At 35.9% G+C, this 16,356-nt stretch overlaps 1 protein-coding gene and 1 long non-coding RNA gene across 7 annotated transcripts in view; one reads left to right on the forward strand and one right to left on the reverse strand.

Moving 5' to 3' along the window:
- The window catches only part of LOC137218932 (uncharacterized), a 213,334-nt gene that overhangs the window by 63,846 nt on the left and 133,132 nt on the right, over positions 1-16,356 (forward strand). For 2 of the 3 annotated variants that reach the window (XR_010940925.1, XR_010940926.1), the window contains one exon: positions 7,530-13,278. The exons of the other annotated variant lie outside the window; for it this stretch is intronic. This is a non-coding gene — a long non-coding RNA (uncharacterized lncRNA). Of the gene's footprint in view, positions 1-7,529; positions 13,279-16,356 lie in introns of those variants that run through there. 3 annotated transcript variants of the gene reach the window in all.
- The window catches only part of COL24A1 (collagen type XXIV alpha 1 chain), a 431,777-nt gene that overhangs the window by 22,610 nt on the left and 392,811 nt on the right, over positions 1-16,356 (reverse strand). For all 4 annotated transcript variants that reach the window (XM_067726773.1, XM_067726774.1, XM_067726775.1 and 1 more), the window contains 7 exons: positions 15,951-16,058; positions 15,805-15,858; positions 15,145-15,207; positions 12,314-12,367; positions 7,909-7,944; positions 2,893-2,928; positions 2,762-2,788 (listed from right to left, as the gene is read on the reverse strand). In XM_067726773.1, coding sequence (XP_067582874.1) covers positions 2,762-2,788; positions 2,893-2,928; positions 7,909-7,944; positions 12,314-12,367; positions 15,145-15,207; positions 15,805-15,858; positions 15,951-16,058 — 378 coding nt within the window. The remainder of the gene's footprint in view (positions 1-2,761; positions 2,789-2,892; positions 2,929-7,908; positions 7,945-12,313; positions 12,368-15,144; positions 15,208-15,804; positions 15,859-15,950; positions 16,059-16,356) is intronic.

Genomic DNA, 16,356 nt, shown 5'->3' on the forward strand with positions numbered 1-16,356 from the left:
CTAGTGGTGATATACTTATTATGTTTTTTTTAAATTGAAGTATAGTTGATTTACAATGTGTTAGTTTCAGATGTATAGCAAAGTGATTGTTATACATATTATAATCTATATCTCTATTTATATCTCTATTTATCTATTATTTTTCAGATTCTTTTCCATTGTAGGTTATTACAAGATATTGGATATAGTTCTCTGTGCTGTACAGTAGGTCCTAGGGTGTTCTTTTTTTGTGCTTTTCTTAAAAATTGAGTAAAATTCACATAACATAAAATTCACCATTTTAGTCATTTTAAAGTATCCAGTTTATTGCTCTGGTAGATTCACTGTGTTTTGCAACCATTACCACTATTTAATTTCACAACATTTTCATCACCTCTAAAAGAAACCCTATACCCGTTAAACAGTCACTCCCCACATTTTTCTGTTTTAATTTCATTTCAAAAGAATGCTGAGACTCACCATGTTGATCTTATGATCCACCAACTAATGAGTGACAATTCAGTCTAAAATAATTACTAAATAATTACTAAGAAGACTTCTATCTCTAATTCTAATATGATCCTATTCCATTCTAGACATTATTTCCCTCCAAGTGAAGTCTTCTGGCTTGGAGGATTCCCACTGAAATTTTCTAAGAGTTGCAACTTGCCTGTTTGCATTTATTCATTCATTCAGTAGACACTTCTTAAGGGCTTGAATGGAAAAGAGATACAGAACACATTGCTTACCTTCAGAGAGTTCACAGTCTAATACATGGAAATGGGCATGAAAATAAATGAGTATGAATGAAGAAGGGGAAGTGATCAGTTCTATCTTGCAGTGCAACGAGGGGATGGAATTAAGAAGAGTTTCACAGAAGATATGATCATAGTTTGAGTTTAGAAGGAATATGTAGGTATTTTCTTATTGGCATGTAAACTTCTACTCTGAAAGTCTTTTTTTCAAGGCTACACTGCCACTTTCCTACAGTGGTCTCTGCAAGTCCCAGAAAGACAGTATAAAGAAACTGGGTTTCATACTGGCCAGGAACAAGGAAGACAGAAAGGAGAGAAAGGGAAGAAGGAAACAAAGAAACTAATGTTAGCTGAGTACCTATAATGTGTCAAGCACATATACTTTTTCATTTAATCCTCCTAATAATTCCTCAAAATATATATTCTTATCCACATTTTTCTCAGAGCAGAAACCTCTCACATGTCCTAATTCATTTTGGCTGTAGAGGAACACATACAAACATTTTTCAAGTGAGAGAGGGATGCGGTGCCCCAAAATTTGGCACTTCAATGTGAAAGTTTTCACTGAACACCTCTAATTTGCCAATGATATATGACCTTTTAGAACTTGTTCTTTATTAGGAAAGCAGCTATGATATATCAAAGTCATTATAAGGTGAGAAGGCAACTGATGAGGGTTTTTCTAACCCATGCATTGTGAGGATCCAGGAGGAAAGGAAGAACAGAGAAGCGGAGAATAATCTAAAGATTTAAAAAAGGACATGCCCACTGATGTTCATGCCAGGGAAGGTTTCAATCCCCATCAGTCAGATGGCCAGAAACGGGGAGTAATTTTTAAAAAATCATAGAGAAATAGGTGTCTTGTTTCCAAGGAGACCATCTTCCTGTGGCACTTTGCTTGAAAGTTACTCCTTGCCCTGATGAAAAGCTGAGGGGAATGAAGAGTTCCTGACCTGCTGGGAGTGGACCGCAGTGATCCACCAGGTAGAACTTTCAGAGATCCAAATGATACCAGAGAAGCATGTGGAAATAAGTAAGGCTTGGAAGGCATAGGACTGGCCATCTGTTTGGACAGTGTAGCCAACAGCGGATTTCCTTTAAGCAGGAAATCTGACCAAGGACCACTGCATTTGACCAGGATTCTGATTCTGCAGGAATGGGGCATGGGTGAGGTTGAAGATAGAAGGAGACCTTTTGTAGAAAGTAGGAAAACAAAGATATTACTGAGTAGCAGAGTGGATACAACGCATGAGAGAAACCAGTCTTGGAACATTGAGGCCAGGAGATGATAGCTGATAATGAAGTAACGGAAGTATCACCTCAAAGATAGCAGTAGCAAGTTTTGGGTTGTGATTGGTCACGAGCAAATACATGAGAAGTTCCAGGGCTTCTATGGCCAGCAGCAAGTGAGAAGAGTTCATGTAAAGGCTAAAAAGTGTATAACTCTGGTTGGCAAAAAAGAACATTTGAAAAAGGAGAGCTAGGACCCAGAAACAGGAAGAAATGGAGGGAGTTAGTATTTTGGAGCATTAATTATGTCAGACATTGTGCTGAGTACTTTACTTCTTATTTAAAACTCAAATCCACCCAAGAAAGTAAGAGATACCATCCTCATTTTATAGACAAGAACTGTGAGGCTTGGATTTCAAGTGTTATTATAGTTGGGAAGATTCTATATCAGATTAACAAAAGGAACAGAGGTAGGCAATAGGGATACCTTTTAACAGGGAGTTAATAGAAGAAGCTTTAAAAAATTACCTTTTTTTTTTTTTTTTTTTTTTTTTGTGGTACACGGGCCTCTCACTGTTGTGGCCTCTCCCGTTGCAGAGCACAGGCTCCGGACGCGCAGGCTCAGCGGCCATGGCTCACGGGCCCAGCCGCTCCGCGGCACGTGGGATCTTCCCGGACTGGGGCACAAACCCATGTCCCCTGCATCGGCAGGCGGACTCTCAACCACTGTGCCTCCAGGGAAGCCCTAAAAAATTATCTTATACTAAGATAAAATAAACAAAACCAAGAAAACTTACTCTTGGGCCTGATGCTCCAGGTGGACCCTATAACATAAAAAGATTTTTAAAGTATTTATTAAGTAGATATCTCAAACCAAGCAGGCATATAAGCATCAATGGTAAACAGATATAAATGTAAATAAACTCACTGGAGGCCCTGGTTGACCTCTCGGTCCTTGGGGACCCTAGAAGAAATGGAGACAAAGCACAATATGTATATACAATGCTTTTGGTTTGGTATAAACAAGATGACTAAGATTCAGCTGCTATCATTGCCTTTTCATATGAGGCAAGTGATAGGATTCAAAGTTATTTTAGTATTTTGAAGTAATATGTTCTTGAACTCAGCTGTCACCCACATTCATCAACAAGCTGAATATATACTCTCATGTTTTGTTGATATTACTAGAAACTAAATTTATTCATTTTAATAAACTTATAAATGTAACATTTAACAATGTTAATTCTATTTTTCCTGTTATTTCTATCTACCATACAACTAATTGTAAAAAATGGAAACTTCAGTGTCCTTAGACATCTCCTTCTCCTTCAACATCCACCTATAATTTGGTTACCCACTACTGTTGATTTGACCTCCAAATCTTCCCAAAATACTACTACTCCATCCTCACAGCAACTCTCTTAGTTTAGTGCTGATCATGTGCTATGGACTAAATGTTTGTGTCCCCTCCTACATGCATATATTGAAGCCCTAATCTCCAGTGTGATGATATTTAGAGGTGGGGTCTTTGGGAGCTAATTAAATCATTGGAGCCTTTGTGAGTGGTAGTGCCCTTATAAGAAGAGACACGAGAGAGATGCTCTCTCTCTACCATGTGAGGTTATAGCAGGAAGGCAGCTAGCTATCTGCAAACCAGGTAGAGGACCCTCATTATATATGGAATCTGTGAGCACCTTAACCTTGGATTTCCCAGTCTCCAGTACTATGAAAAATAAATATTTTTTTTTTGCCCACAGCAATTTGTTATAGGAGCCCCAGCTGACTAAGATATCATGCTGTGCCTGGACTCCTAATTTGACTTACTGACTTTCTTCTCTCTACTATGCTAACTACATTCTACTTATAAAATGGAAATCTAATCATATCATTATTTAATTAAAATCATTCAATGGCTTTTTACTGTTTAGTGGATAAAGTATAAACTTCTTTTCAGTGATAGATACCATTTACTGAGAGCTCACTATGTGTCAAGCTGTGTGCTCATTTATTAGAACTCACTGTATGCCAAGTTGTATGCTATATTTCTACTTCACAGTTAAGAAAATGGAATGGCTAAGTAACCAGCAAGTAAAGGGCAGAGATAGGATTAAAATCCAAGTCAGTTAAATACAAAAGTATATGTTCTAAGTCAATATGCACCCCTGCCTCTTCTTCAAGGTCTGGGCCTTATTTCCACTTACTCTCCCCAACCCATCCTACACTCCCATCTGTAACCAACCACTTGCAGATCTCTGAATCGTCCAAATTCTTTCACACATGAATTCTCCCGCATGTGCTATTTCCTCGACCAGGAATGCTTCTCCTTACCTTTTCTGTCTATTCAATTCCCATTCCTCTTCCAATACTTCTTTAAAACTATATACCCACCTTGCCACCTTCTTCTTCAACTAACCACTTCTGCATTCCATAGTACATAACAAATAGGAAAGTCCCTACAGACCTTTAAAAGTGTCTTAGTCATCCTCTCATTTTCTGGAACAGGAATAGTGCCTAATACATAGTAGGTGTTCAAAGATTGGTAACGAATGAATGAATAATGTTTAAATTAACTAGTACTGATTTAGAAATTAGAATAGTTGAAAGGTATATAGTAAAATGTGAAAAGTTATGCTGACATTTTTCAAAATGAAACAACAGTAATCACTGTTAAGAATGCTCAAAATTTAACTTACTGGATGGTCAATTGAATGTTAAGACTACACCGAGTCAAATTCAGATTATGGTTAAAAGATGGCAAAGCAAAATTTATCTTCAACTGAGTTTTGAATAATGTTAATGCTATGCTTGACTTAAGTATCTTTTATTGCCAAAGCTGTTGATTCTAAATATACTGTGACAATAAGAACAAACAACACATAGTAACTTAAAAAGGATAGAGTACTCCAACACCATGCCTGCTGGACATTTCTTAGTTTGCCTGGTTTATGATTATAGGTTAAAGGAGAAAATGCATCAGACTTTTACCTCAGAAGTGGCATGGCAAGTTAGGGAGATTTCATGTTGGAGACAGCCTTTTAAATATACAGAGGCTCGGTCTTCCCCGGTGGCGCAGTGGTTGAGAATCTGCCTGCCAATGCAGGGGATACGGGTTCGAGCCCTGGTCTGGGAAGATCCCACATGCCGCGGAACAACTGGGCCCGTGAGCCACAATTACTGAGCCTGCGCGTCTGGAGCCTGTGCTCCGCAACAAGAGAGGCCGCGACAGTGAGAGGCCCGCGCACCGCGATGAAGAGTGGCCCCCCGCTTGCCACAACTAGAGAAAGCCCTCGCACAGAAACGAAGACCCAACACAGCCAAAAATAAATAAATAAATTTAAATATACAGAGGCTCAAGAGTGAAATTGGCTGAGTAAGTTTCTCCATTTTGGATCAGCATTGTAAAAATAAACAGTTGACATTTTACTCTACTTAGCATATTTCTGACATTTGCAAAATCTCACTGAAGGTTCAGTACAAAATATCTACCTTATCTTTGACTGTGAAAAAGCATTTTGTCATAGAAAGAAGAAACTGTTTTTACTGAGTTCACTTCAGCTTGTTACCCAGAACGAGTCAGATCATCACAAATATGATAAAATGAAATACTTCAAACCAAACAAGACAGGACAGGACAACCCCAGTGAAGCAAATGCATAGAATAAGGCCAAGTAAAACAAAATATTATTCCAACAATATAGTATTTATTCTTTTTTATTCTTCTACCTAACCCACCACTAAGGAAAAGTGATTCACTCTCTCTAGATATTATATAAACAAGTATATAAAGAAGGTTATCATACAGTTTATAATAAGACTACAATTGTCTATGTTAATTTCCTATAGGGGAACCAAATTAATGTGAATGGTTATAGTGGTTATTTGGCTGTAGTGAAAGCACTACCTTTGAAAATAGACTGTCTCTCCATTTAATCCCACAATTCCCATATGATCCTTCAAAAGTAACATATTTTTTTCATTAAATTTGAAAAATACTGGTAAGTGTATGTCCTTAAACCTGACTGTGTTAGACTTTGCCTTTACATAAATGCAATCTTTAGTTTCAGGATCTTTACCTTAGGCTGGCTTATGTACAGAGAGCTTCCCTTTCCTCATTCTTAAACTGAGAAGCTTGCACGGTAGATGCTTAGCAGCATCCCTGGTCTCTGCACACTAGATGCCACTAGCAACCTTTCCCTTTTCTCCAGTTGTGACAACCAAAAATGTTTCCACACATTGCCAAATGTCTCCTGGGAGGGGGAGCAAAATGGCTCCTGGTTGAGAACCACTGGTTTAGAGGGTTTAATTGGGAGTTTAGTAATATTAAATAAGATTTATTATTAGACAGTAATGTGATTAAGATGGAATGAGTGAATTCATGAGTTATGCCCTATAAGCCCTAGGGGATAACTGCGTATCAGGAATCCATTCATGTGGAATCTGTATGTGGGCTGCTCTTAAAGTAGGTGAAGGATGTGTACATACCATCTTCCTTACCCAAGTTGCTCCTAACCCTTATTTTCTGAGAGGTACTATGATTAATAGAAAAGCACAGTAGCCTGGGATTTGGAAGATCTGGGCTCTGGTCTTATTTCTGTACCTAATTAGCTGCATGTCCTTGAGGGAGCTGCTGCACATATGGATCTCAGATATCTCGAGTGTAACATAATAGGTGTGGTGAAGGTAATCTCCAAGATTCACTTTAGAACTGTGATTTTCAAGGCTTTTATCATTTTTCTTCTTAATGTTTTGTATCTGGAGAAAGAAGGTCACATACGTGTACAAATAGGGAATTTTTTTCACATGAAATGCTTGTGACAGCCATTGTCATAGGCACTCGAGGTTTCCTATCTTGATGGAGCTTACGTTCTAGCCACAGTACTTGGAGAGGATAGGTCAGGGAGGCAGTTGGAGACAGGTATGGAATATGGGTTAATTCCAAGCCTCCCTATTTTTTCTTTTCCCTTTCCACTTCTCCTGCGGGAGTGGGGGGTGGGGGGTGGGGGCATATAGCTTCACTGTGTGCAAACATCCTTGCTTCCTGTTAAGTAAGTCTGCTGAGAAAATATAAGGGACACATTGCTGCAAATTAAACACATCTATTTTAATACCCTTTGAGGATTCTTAGGCTATCTGAAATCACATAAATTTCCTTCCTCAGCAAACTAATAAAACTATAATTTACTTACTCTGAGCCCCAAGCTTACCCTATGGTGAAAAGCAAAGATCTCAGCTGTCACTACATAATATCATGACCTTTTAAGCAAGACTTTAATGCTATCTTCAAGTTTATTCCTATATGCCTTCTATATTTGGTTTCAGTACCCCTCATTTCACTCCATGCATGCCCTCTGTTTATGACTGCTGCTTTAATAAGTTCTGCTGGGACAGTGGCCCCTTTACAAAATATCTTCTTTAACTTGGAAGAATTGACATCCAAGAAAAATAGGAAATAGTGCCAGTGTAAGCCATTTAGTCCTGAAAATGCTGTGTACCTTTTGCCCATCCTCTCACCATTGTTTCCAGTTGGCTGAAATATACAACTAATGATTTGCTTCTGCTTTGCAGCCCTCTTGGGTGCTGACTGGATCTGGTGGTATATATCTAAAGTGACTTGACAGTCCTCCTGTTCTGGCACCAGTGAAGAAGGCTCACACCTCCTCTCCTGATGCCTGAGAAGGCAAATATTCAACTTCACACAGTGATTTGGAAAGAATGTGACTGACAGATTCTTAAGCATGTTTAGGGCTTATCAGGTTTCACTGCAATATACCATATAGGTTAGTTCTACATATAGGTTAGTTTTCTTCCTGAAAACTGTAATTTTATTTTCATTCCACAAGTATAAGGGACATAATAATGAAAAAATCAAAAAAGGTCCTTGCTTTCATAGAGCTTATAACCTAGTGACCAGTGATACTATTACCACAAATTTAGTTAAACTTACAGTTTCACCTCTAAAGCCTTTTTCACCTCTGGGTCCCTGAAAGAAAAATAAAATGTTAGTTTAGTGTTGTTGATAGTTATTTATCAAATGTAGTTGAGGCTGTATCCAGAAACATGATAATTTCTGTTGGGTTTTTTCCTATCTAGCAAGACCTGTTTAGTTAAAGTTATATAAATTCTGATTTCCTAAGTTAAAGCAAAACAAATACAATCTACTGACTCACCATGTCTGTTTTGCTATGCCTAGTTCCACCTTAAAGTGAGGGTTATGCTACTTATTCATTCAGTTAAGTCAAAACAGCTGATCTGACAATCAAAGGCAAAATAATTTAGAGAGAAAATTAAGAAAGTTAAATTCTTCTAATATTTGTTTCTCTCAGCCTTTGAAAAACCCTGCTTCCAGGGTGGTTTCCTCCTTCTCTTTTATCTTCTTTTTTTCTTTCTTATCTTCTTTTTTATCTTCTTTTTATCTTCTTTCTTTTTTTATAGCTCCTTCTGAGCTATATCCCATAAATTTTGATACGTTGTGTATACAGTTTCAGTCAATTCAAAATATTTTCTAACTTTCTTTGAGACACTCTGGTCCTTGAATTATTTAGAAGTGTGAGGTTTAATTTTCAAGTGTTTGGGGGTTTTCCTATTATCTTTCTAGTTTATTGATTCTTAGTTTAATTCTGTTATGGCCAGAGAATATACCTTACATGACTTCTGTTATTTTAAGTTTAGTAAAATTTGTTTTATGATCTAAAATATGGTTTATTTCAGTGAATGTTCCATGTGCACTTGAAGACAATGTGAACTCTGCTGTTGCTGGATGTCACTACTGTTATTCCTGTTAATATTTTCATGTTCCTTGTGGAAATTGTGTATTTTTTAATTAAAAAATGAGATAATACTACTCATCTTTTCTGTAACCTGAATTTGCACCTTCAAAATATTAATGCTTTTCTATATCAATCTACAATTCCCACCTAACCATAATGCTTACCAGTATTTTAAAAAGTATGATATTTTAAATGAATTGCCTATTAAATTTTTTTCTAATTTTTGTCATGATAAACAGCACTGTGATAAATATCCTTGCACTCTTAAAAATTTTTGATAAAAATTGTCCTCCAGAAAGTTTGTTTGAAATTGCATTCACACTTGCAATATATGGGAATGCATGTTTCTTCTGATACATGCTATGATGTACTATCACTTTTTGTTAATCTTGCAGGCTAAAAATACTGTTTCATTATTATTCACTATATTACTTCTTTTGTGTTTCCTATCTTGTCCTTAATTCATTTCAAACTACTATATCAACTTTAAAAAGCTGATTTTTAAGATATCTTTACAGAACTTTTTTTATGCCCTCCTCCACCTCCAATCCAGTATTAACAACGTGGTACATATCGCTTCATACTTTTTTTCTAATCAGATATTGACACGTGTATTTACATGTGTATGGGGTGATTGGTCATGTTTTATAATGTTGATATTATATACTCTTCTATGCATCACATTTTTCATGCTTAATAATACATCATGAAACAACTGCAAGTCAGCCAAACTAGATACAATAATTATTTTTAATAGTTGCATTAATATTCCACAAAGTGGATAGATCAGAGTTTACTCAACCATTCCTCTACAGATGAGCATTCATGTGATTTCATACTTTTTTTTTTTTTTGCCATTACAAACAGTGCTGTGAAAAAAAGCTTTGTAAAATTTCCCTAGTGTATTGGGTACTTTTATTTATATGGGACAAATTCCTCAAAGTGGAACTGCTTGGTCATAGGGTATATGTACATATATTTTAACAAATACCTTTCCATAAAGGCTGTAATTCAGATTTCTATTAGTGATAAACAAAAATACCTTTCTTCCTACAGCCCTTTCTGAGAGGTTAGATGTAATATCTCATTATTACCTTAATTTGCATTTCTCTGACTAAAAGTTAGAAGACTGGTTTTTCAAATAATTACTGACCTTTTGGATTTATTCTTCAATTCTCTACTAAATTTTCTTTTTCATACCAATTTGTAAAGCTCTTTATATTACCCATTATATGGTATATGCTTTGCAGTTACTTTTTCTCAATTATATTAGTTTTACTTATGGAATCTTTTGCCATAAAAATTAAAAATTTTCAAGCATTCAAATATGTCTTCTGTTCTTTTATAATTTTCACATTTCCTATCTTATATAAAAGGTCTCCCCAACCCTTAAGCTATACTTTAGTTTCCTAGATGATTTTTCTGAGATTTTTAATTGCTTCTTTTCTTTCTTTTTTTTTTTAACAAAGTCTTTAAAAGTTCATCTGAGATTTTTAAAAAATTGGGTGAAATAGGGTTAAAATTTCTTATAGCAGTAGTAAGACTAAAAGGAATTTCGTCTCCCTTCCCTACCACTGTTATAGGAATGGGTGTGTGGCTGATTAATAGACGTGAGAAACAAAAATGTAAATGGAGACTTATAGAAAAAGTTTTATTTTTCCCAAGACAAGGGATACAGTTCACTTTTTCACTTTGGATAATTATATCTAGATGTGATTCCTGAGAAATTGTAGTCATTTGCCCTAAGCCTAATTATAAAGGTAGCATTCAGGATGGCAGAGCAGATGTATGGAAATAGTCTTGGATAACATGATTAAGTCGCCAAATTAACCAAATCTGAAGCCCTTCCTAACTCTGGGATTCCCATAATGAGATAGAAGTTTCCTTATTGTTAATGCCAGTTTGATTCAGGGTTCCTATTACTTGCAGTCCAAATCATCCTAACTGATATACCATTTTCATTGTAATTAAATTCCTATTTAGTCTGAGATCTAATTCTGGGCTCTAGCCTGTTACAATGATCTATTCTTTGTACTAACACATAGTGTCATTTACAAAGACTCTGAAGTAATGTTTTCCTTTTTGGAAAAGCAAGTCCTCCATCCCCCACCACTATTTTTTTCCACAGTGTGTTTTGGCCATTCTCAAATTCTTATTCTTTCATAGTGAGCTTTCCTTAGAAGTTTCTTCTTAGAATAGAAAAAATAGATGGAAAAAATTTGATGTACATGCTGAGCATTATAAGGGCCTTTAAGAACTATCTATAAACAAAGCACAGTAAGATATTTTAACTGAGCCATTTCTTTATCATATTTTCCTTAGCCAATTAATATTTCACATTTTTGACAGAGGAGAACAATCATTCCATAATCAGAACAGTATGTGTTCCTTAGCTTGCTGAAGAACCAACCACCCACTGAAATATGAGATTTCTCCCACTTATAACCTCCCACTTAGACTATATAGCTCTGAGTGGTAAATGCTGCAAATCTAGAGAAATATTGAGTTACACATTTCATTTTTTTAAATTAAAAAGCCAGAAACTTTGGTGGTGAATTCTTCTCTAAATTTATCAATGAGAACAGTGATACTTAATATTTGAAACATTCTCTTTTATATTTTAAAACTCTGTGTCTATAGACACAACACTTTCAAATGATTCAAAATACTGATTCCCTGCAGAGAATGAATCTTTCCTTTCCAAGCCTCAGTTTTCCTCTTGTATGTTTATACTACTGTTAGTATTTTAAAACCCTCCTGTGACCACCTCACTGTCTTATTTCTGTTTTATTTTATAGCAAGATTCCCTAAGGCCCTGGCATATGTTAACTCTCTCAGTTTCCTCTCCAGACATAGCTTGAATGGAGTGGAAAGAGCACTGCTCTTGAAGTAGGAAATATCATCTATATGATTCACTACCTGTATTATCTTAAATTAGGTGAACTACTATAAATGTCATCTGTTTCCTTATGTCTTGAATGCAAATAATCATACCTACTCCAAAAGTTTGAGAAAAGTTATTATTAAATATTTTTATTTACTTCCTTCCTCACTGAAAGCTGTACTCTGTCTTCCACTGCAATGTATTCTCTTAAAGATCACGGTTAGCTACTCCTTTCTCGAAACTGAGCTTAACCTTGTGCTTTTCTGGTTTTCCTGCTCTTCCCACCAACTATTTCATCCCTTTATTGTGGGCACTTCCAAAGACTCAAATCTTGGCTGTATGCGTACCTTTTCTTATTCTCCCTCTTTCAGAAAATGGATTCTTTCTGTTGCTTTAGTGATCACCCCTGTGCTTATAATGCTCAACCCCTCCTCCTCCACCCAGTGCTACTTTCCTTTCTCAACTTCAGTTTTAAGTGCCTACCTCACTCTGTACACCTTTTCATTACATTAGATTTCTAAGTTCTCAAGAATAACCTTCCAGATGAAAATGTACATCTGTTTTTATCCTTGCTTCTCAAATACCCAGGGTGATCCCTTGTGGATTACTCTAGAATAGGATTAAGTAAAAAAAAAAAAAATATATATATATATATATATATAAAAGGAAAAAAAAAACCTGTATTGTGACAAACTTACAGTTCTACCTGTTGGGCCCATTATACCTTCTCTGCCAAGGGGGCCAGTGTTTCCCTGTTGGGGTTAAAAAAAAAAAAGAAAACAGTCAGTCTCAATGCCAGTATAATTCAGGAAAATTCTAGAAAATTTCTTGCACAATGGCAAAATAGTCCATGTCCACATAATTCCAGTTTTTATTACAAAATCTTATGTTATTGGCAGAAATCATAGTAATTTTGATTTGATGCAATTCTGCATATTATTATGGTTTCCCATGAGGAGAATTAATCTCTAATTTCTAACAAACTGATAAATCAGCATTACAATTTTTATGTGGTGATAGCTTCAGTGGTGCCATTTTATATATGTGTCATTGCATAACAAATGCAATTACTTTATGTAACAAAGACTATGTAGAGTCATGGACAAAATTTTGAATAAATTTATTTATAGATGTTGAACAAGCAGATATTTGGGTGACATGTAGCATGGAATTGAGAGAAATTATGGGAAAGAACCAGAGGGCATCATTTGTGACCAGTTAAACTTCTGGCTTCTTCATCAGTAAAATAAGAATGCCTACTTCACAGGGCCATTGTGAGAACTAAATGTGAAAAACAGTTTTGAAAGTGTAAGCTGCTATTTGATTACGAAGGTAACCTTGAATAAGCTGGATCTCTGGTCAACTCCTCCCAAACTAAAAATGGAGCCTGTCATTTCTTAATGAATACAAAATACATGTTTTAGTTATTTTCCCTCAACCTCCACCCCCGCTACCACTAGCTTCAAATTTCAATGTTTCTAGCTCCACTTAACGTGGCATATATAAATGTGGCTATCTAACAGGCTTTCTCTGTCCAGCTCCTGCCAAGATACAGAAAATACTCAGTGGAGATAATTATAATGCCATTCAGTCTATTGACAAATAGCTTTAAGATTAAGTTGGCTTAGAATGAGAGAAATTACCTGATACTCTAAAAAGTAAATCTAATGAAAGCACTTTTAAATATGAAGATCTACTTTAAGTGATAATTTTTAAATATGGTTCCCAAATCACAAAGGTCCACAATCAAGAGGCTTGATTTCTTATCCTAATCAAATATATCCTCTAGATTGGCTTATTACTGGGAAAAAAAAAGCCAAGAAAGTGTCAGTCTAATAAATTTGACCATGATCTAACTCTCTGAAATAATGATGTGTACATATTATTCAGTCAATCAGATGTGGATTCAAATTCCAGCTCCTCTACATACTAGCCACATATGACTTTCAGCAAATTACCTTTCAGAGATTTAGTTTCCCTACCAGCAAAATGGGGATAATAGCACCTCTCACAGGATTTTTATGAGGAGTAAATGATATAGGGACATAAACTGAACACCAGTACCCGGTACATAATAGTTTTTTGCTAAATATTAACCTAGCAAGACTTTTCACTTGTCTCTACAATGACTTAATAGGAATATCTGCACTTATAAATTAGTATTTGTGAACTAGTTACCATAACCTTACTATTGGAGAGCTGATAAAATTTCTGGAGCTGCAAAGCAGTATAGGTTCAGATCCTGGCTTATAGAGACACAGCACCTCATATGACTTTGCTTAGGACAGAGGCTAGGCAGGCAGCCAACTTCTCTTTGACAATATAAAGAAAGGATTTAATTAATTGAGAACTTAATAAAATCAGAATGAATGAATTTAATTACTGGGGAACTTTATGTAAGAACTTAAAACCAATATTTATTACAGAGAAGCCTATCCATACATAACCCACCTGTGGATGATAAAGAATTGGACTTTACCTAAAAGCACAAGCTTTCCATGGTTCTTCAGAAATCATAAAAATAACTAATACATTTGCACCTGGAGAAATGTTGAGACGGGTCTTTAAATAAACATTGCCCATGATAACACTGCTCTTTGTATTATAGGAAATAATTTATTATAAGAGTTAGGGAAGCGGCGTAGGATTTTAAAAATTTGACTTTTCATTTAATATTTGCACAAGATAGTGGTTTTCAGTTTTAAAATTCTTCTTCAAGACTCAGTTCTCCTCTATCTGCACTGCTCTCCTTCCTCTCAGCTCTCTCCACCCTTGCCTTAGCAGCTGCTGTTAGCCGTAGAGGTGCTACTACCACAGTCAAACCAGTGCTTGGCTTTTATTTTTAACCTTTTTTCTCTTTAGTTTTATAGATCATCTCATCAGTTAGGAGAGTGTGGTTAATAAAAAAGCAAACAAACAAAAACAATAACCAGTTACTGCTGGTGACTTATCTATCCTATTTACGTTCACTACAGTTTGCAATTTCAGGCACTAAACAGCTAACTGGAGTTCTTCAGAGCCCTGACCTTTCCAGCTCTTTAAAGAGTTTCTCGTTACTCTCTGGGGATACCCACCCCTGAGCAGAGGAAACACAGCTATTGGGAAATGTTTTTCAAAGTGTGGTCTGAGAAGCTCTGGTCATAGACAAGCCTCCTCCAGGTGGTACATGGGGGTGGTCTCTAGTCCCTGGTTATATTAATGCTTATAACATGAAACTGCTTTATGTTTTTTATAATATATTTATTAACTGGTATGAGTTAATAAATATATTATCCAGTAGTTACATTAATTCTTTTTTTTAAAGTAAGAACTGGGCAGTACAGGTGGTCTGTGAGGTCTTTTGCTCAAACTAACAAATGAACTGAAAAAGGTTGAGAATGTCTGCATGTGCTCTAATGAGTTTCTGTTTTAAGAGTCATTTTTTAAAGTTATTAATTTGGAGTATATTTATTTTAGAGTTCTTAACCCTAATTCCTGTAGTCAACAAAGAATCACAATATCTGGGGAGGCAGAACGACTTCATACTTACCCTCTGTCCAATAGGACCTTTAGGACCTGATATTCCAACAATGCCAGCATCTCCCTCAGGACCCTAGAAACACAATTAAAAAAAAGCCAAAATATGAACATTTAGTACATGAAATAACCTTGTACCAACGTATTAAGAATTGGCTCTTAAAAATGGAACTTGATAGTTAATGAAGTACAGGCTTAAGTATTTTGGAGGAATTGTACTGAGGTCTACAGTTTACTTCAAAATACATCAAAAATGGATGGAGAGAGGAGGAGGTATAAATAGATGGGTAGGTACATAGTCAAGCAAGTAGAGTAAAATGTTTTGGTAGAATTTAGGTAATAGGTATATAGGTGTTTACTCATTCTCTCAACTTTATGTTTGAAATTTTTCAAATAAAATGTTTGGGAAAACAGAATGAGAAGAGACAAAAGCTAATTATTCCATAAAATTGCTAGGAAAATATATAGTTACATAAGTCAAAATTAACATATTCAAAACTCAAATATATTACTCTGTACCAACTGAAATTTTGCGATTAAAAAAACAAAAGCTCAAGTCAGAGATTAAATATTGGTATTTCAACATCTGTTTTTTGAACAGATGTTGAACATTGGTATTTCAACATTGGTATTTCAACATAGCCAGAAATGAGCAGAAAATATGTAAACATACTTTGGGGCCTGGGAATCCTTGGAAACCTGTCAAACCTTGAATACCACGTTCTCCCTGCAATGTGAATAGATATGATAACCATTATTGTACGATGTTGGCCTGGTCTGTAGAATAAGTGCTTAATGAATTTCTGAGTTGTCACCTACAGACTGCCCTTTCATGCCAGGCTCTCCACATGGTCCTTGATCACCTTGTGCTCCTCGGTGACCTCTTTTACCTGGAATTCCAGGTTGACCAGGTAGCCCTTGTTCACCCTACGGACAAAACAATAAAAGAAAGGTTATCTTGACTTTAGAACCTGTAAACATATTGGCTTTTAAATGAAATCTAAATACTGGCCCATCCTCAGGCATGTGTACAAGGCACTAGAGAAGTCAAAATCTGCATGATCGTTCTCCCCACCAATAGTTTCCATACACATAATATTTGATTACAATGAACGAGAAGTGTGGCAGCAGGGAAATAGAATTCCAGAGATTGTGGTCATGACTGTGGAAAGAGGAGGGAAGAGGGGGCCTGCAAAAGTAGGAGGAGGATAGTGGGGCTACAGAG

This window comes from Pseudorca crassidens, chromosome 2 (assembly GCF_039906515.1).
Source record: "Pseudorca crassidens isolate mPseCra1 chromosome 2, mPseCra1.hap1, whole genome shotgun sequence".
NCBI classification, from domain to species: Eukaryota; Metazoa; Chordata; class Mammalia; order Artiodactyla; family Delphinidae; genus Pseudorca; species Pseudorca crassidens.